Consider the following 2,024-nt stretch of genomic DNA (forward strand, 5'->3'; position numbering starts at 1 on the left):
ATTTTTATGACAATCGGAAATATTTGTATATAAAAGTGTAACGTTACTAACTGATTGATTCATCATTGCACAGACAAAGAAAGAGAGTAATTATGTTACACTCAGTTTACTCGCCCTATGTAGAAATAAAAATAAAATACTATTTTTTCCTTATCAATGTTTCGAAGTTTCGTCTTTTTAAAAATTCTGTGATCTCGATGTTGCGAAGTTGCGTCGTTAGTTCTTCGATTTGCTTCGTTAATATGAAAATGTTTGTACAAAGCTAAAACAGAAAAAAGGGATTTTCCCTTTTCAAAATCGTGCTTCGGTTTGCGTCGCTTTTCTTCGGTCACAATTAGCAACGCAAACCGGGGTATTGGTGTATTTGAATATTCGCAACTTCAAGGGCTAAACATTTTATTTAACTTTGACATTTTATTATGAGCTTCCACTCCAACATTGAAATTTATTTGACTACAATGTTTGTTATATTAATTGGTAAGTAACAATGCCAAAGAGTTTTTGTAAAATATACAACTTAAAAAGTCATAAAGAAATGTTCAAATAGTTCGGAGAATTTGCAACAAAGTACTACTCGTATTATAAAGCTTAACAATTAGTTTTATTCTGATTTGATTCTAAAATCATAAAAAATATATAAAATATGTACATACATATGCATATGTATATGTATATGTATGTATGTTTGTATAACAATAACGATAAATACAAATCAACAAAATCAAAAATTTTCTTTAAATTATGTCACATAAGATCAACAAAATTAGAGTTTTGTTTTATCAAACAATCTCTGAAAATAATGACATGATTAATCATCAAACATATGTGCCATTTTATTTTTCATTTTATTTAGATTTTCATGCAAATTATGCATTTGGTGTTTGAGGTTTTTGTTCACGTTTTCATTCATATGTTTAAGATTGGTTTTCATCTTATTCATTTGACGGTTGAATTTTTCCTCATCGAAATCCTCCAGTGATCCTATATAACCATCATTACTGGTGATAATGCCACCATTACGAGTGGAGGTCATTTGCATTTTAATTTTAGAATTGGGATCAACTGGTGTTTCAGATACATGCTGTTTCAATATTTGATTGTCCCTGGAATAGCAATAATTGACACGTTTTAGAATTGAGGGGTCTACTTCATTGGATTTTGAAACGAAACAACGATCAGCATCAGGGGGACATTCGATTCTATCACATAGCCATATACCTAAAATAACAGTAACAATTCTATGTTTACTTAATTAAACAAGAATTAATGTTTAACTCTTTATTTACCATTTGATTTTTCAATGCGTACATCGCCTATCTGGGTGATAGTCGTGGAACTCACTTGTGTGTACATATTGAGACAGAGCACACAAATAGCAAATAATTTTAAATTTTCGATAAATATCATTTTTGACGATTTAATTAATAATACTTGTTCAATTCAATCAATAGCGACTTACTCTACTGCAAGTGCTAGGTAATACTAACTAACAGTCTTTGAAAATACTCGACTCAATAGCAGTGAAATAAACCAAACTAAGAGAATTAAAAATAAAATTCATATAAGAAACTCTAAAGCTATTTTAAAAATAATAATTAATATTATTTATAATTTTACAGCGCATTTCATTTTGTATGAATACATAAAGAAATGAACTAATAAGTACAATTTCTCAATTTATATTTATAAAAATATTCATGCTTGCGGTAAATGGGAGAGTGTTAATAGGTGGCAAAATTAATTAGAACTACTGACTCAATAGCTTCTAAGTAAATTTGTTTCTAGTATCTACTATTTGAGGCGCTTTTCTCAAAACAATATAATGAAATTAATTTTTTTTTAATTTTAAACAGAAGTTTAAAAGTATTGCTTAAATTAGGAATTACTCTTTAGAATATAGTCACAAATTTAGATATAAGTATTTGTATAAAGGAGTAATGACACTGACTCTCTGATTGGCTGATCAATGTCCAGTCGAAAGGCCCGAAGCTAGAGACATGAAATTTTAATATTTAGGGATTAAA

At 28.6% G+C, this 2,024-nt stretch overlaps 1 protein-coding gene across 1 annotated transcript; it reads right to left on the minus strand.

Annotated features, from left to right (window-relative positions):
- Positions 1–579: 579 nt before the first annotated feature.
- On the minus strand, positions 580–1,471 carry LOC135954137 (uncharacterized). Its single transcript, XM_065504209.1, has 2 exons — positions 1,287–1,471; positions 580–1,218 (listed from the first exon to the last, which is right to left on the minus strand). Exons 1-2 carry the CDS (start codon positions 1,405–1,407, stop codon positions 809–811), a joined length of 531 nt encoding a protein of 176 aa, XP_065360281.1. The 5' UTR covers positions 1,408–1,471; the 3' UTR covers positions 580–808.
- Between the last annotated feature and the right edge of the window lie 553 nt (positions 1,472–2,024).

This window comes from Calliphora vicina, chromosome 3 (assembly GCF_958450345.1).
Source record: "Calliphora vicina chromosome 3, idCalVici1.1, whole genome shotgun sequence".
Taxonomy (NCBI): domain Eukaryota; kingdom Metazoa; phylum Arthropoda; class Insecta; order Diptera; family Calliphoridae; genus Calliphora; species Calliphora vicina.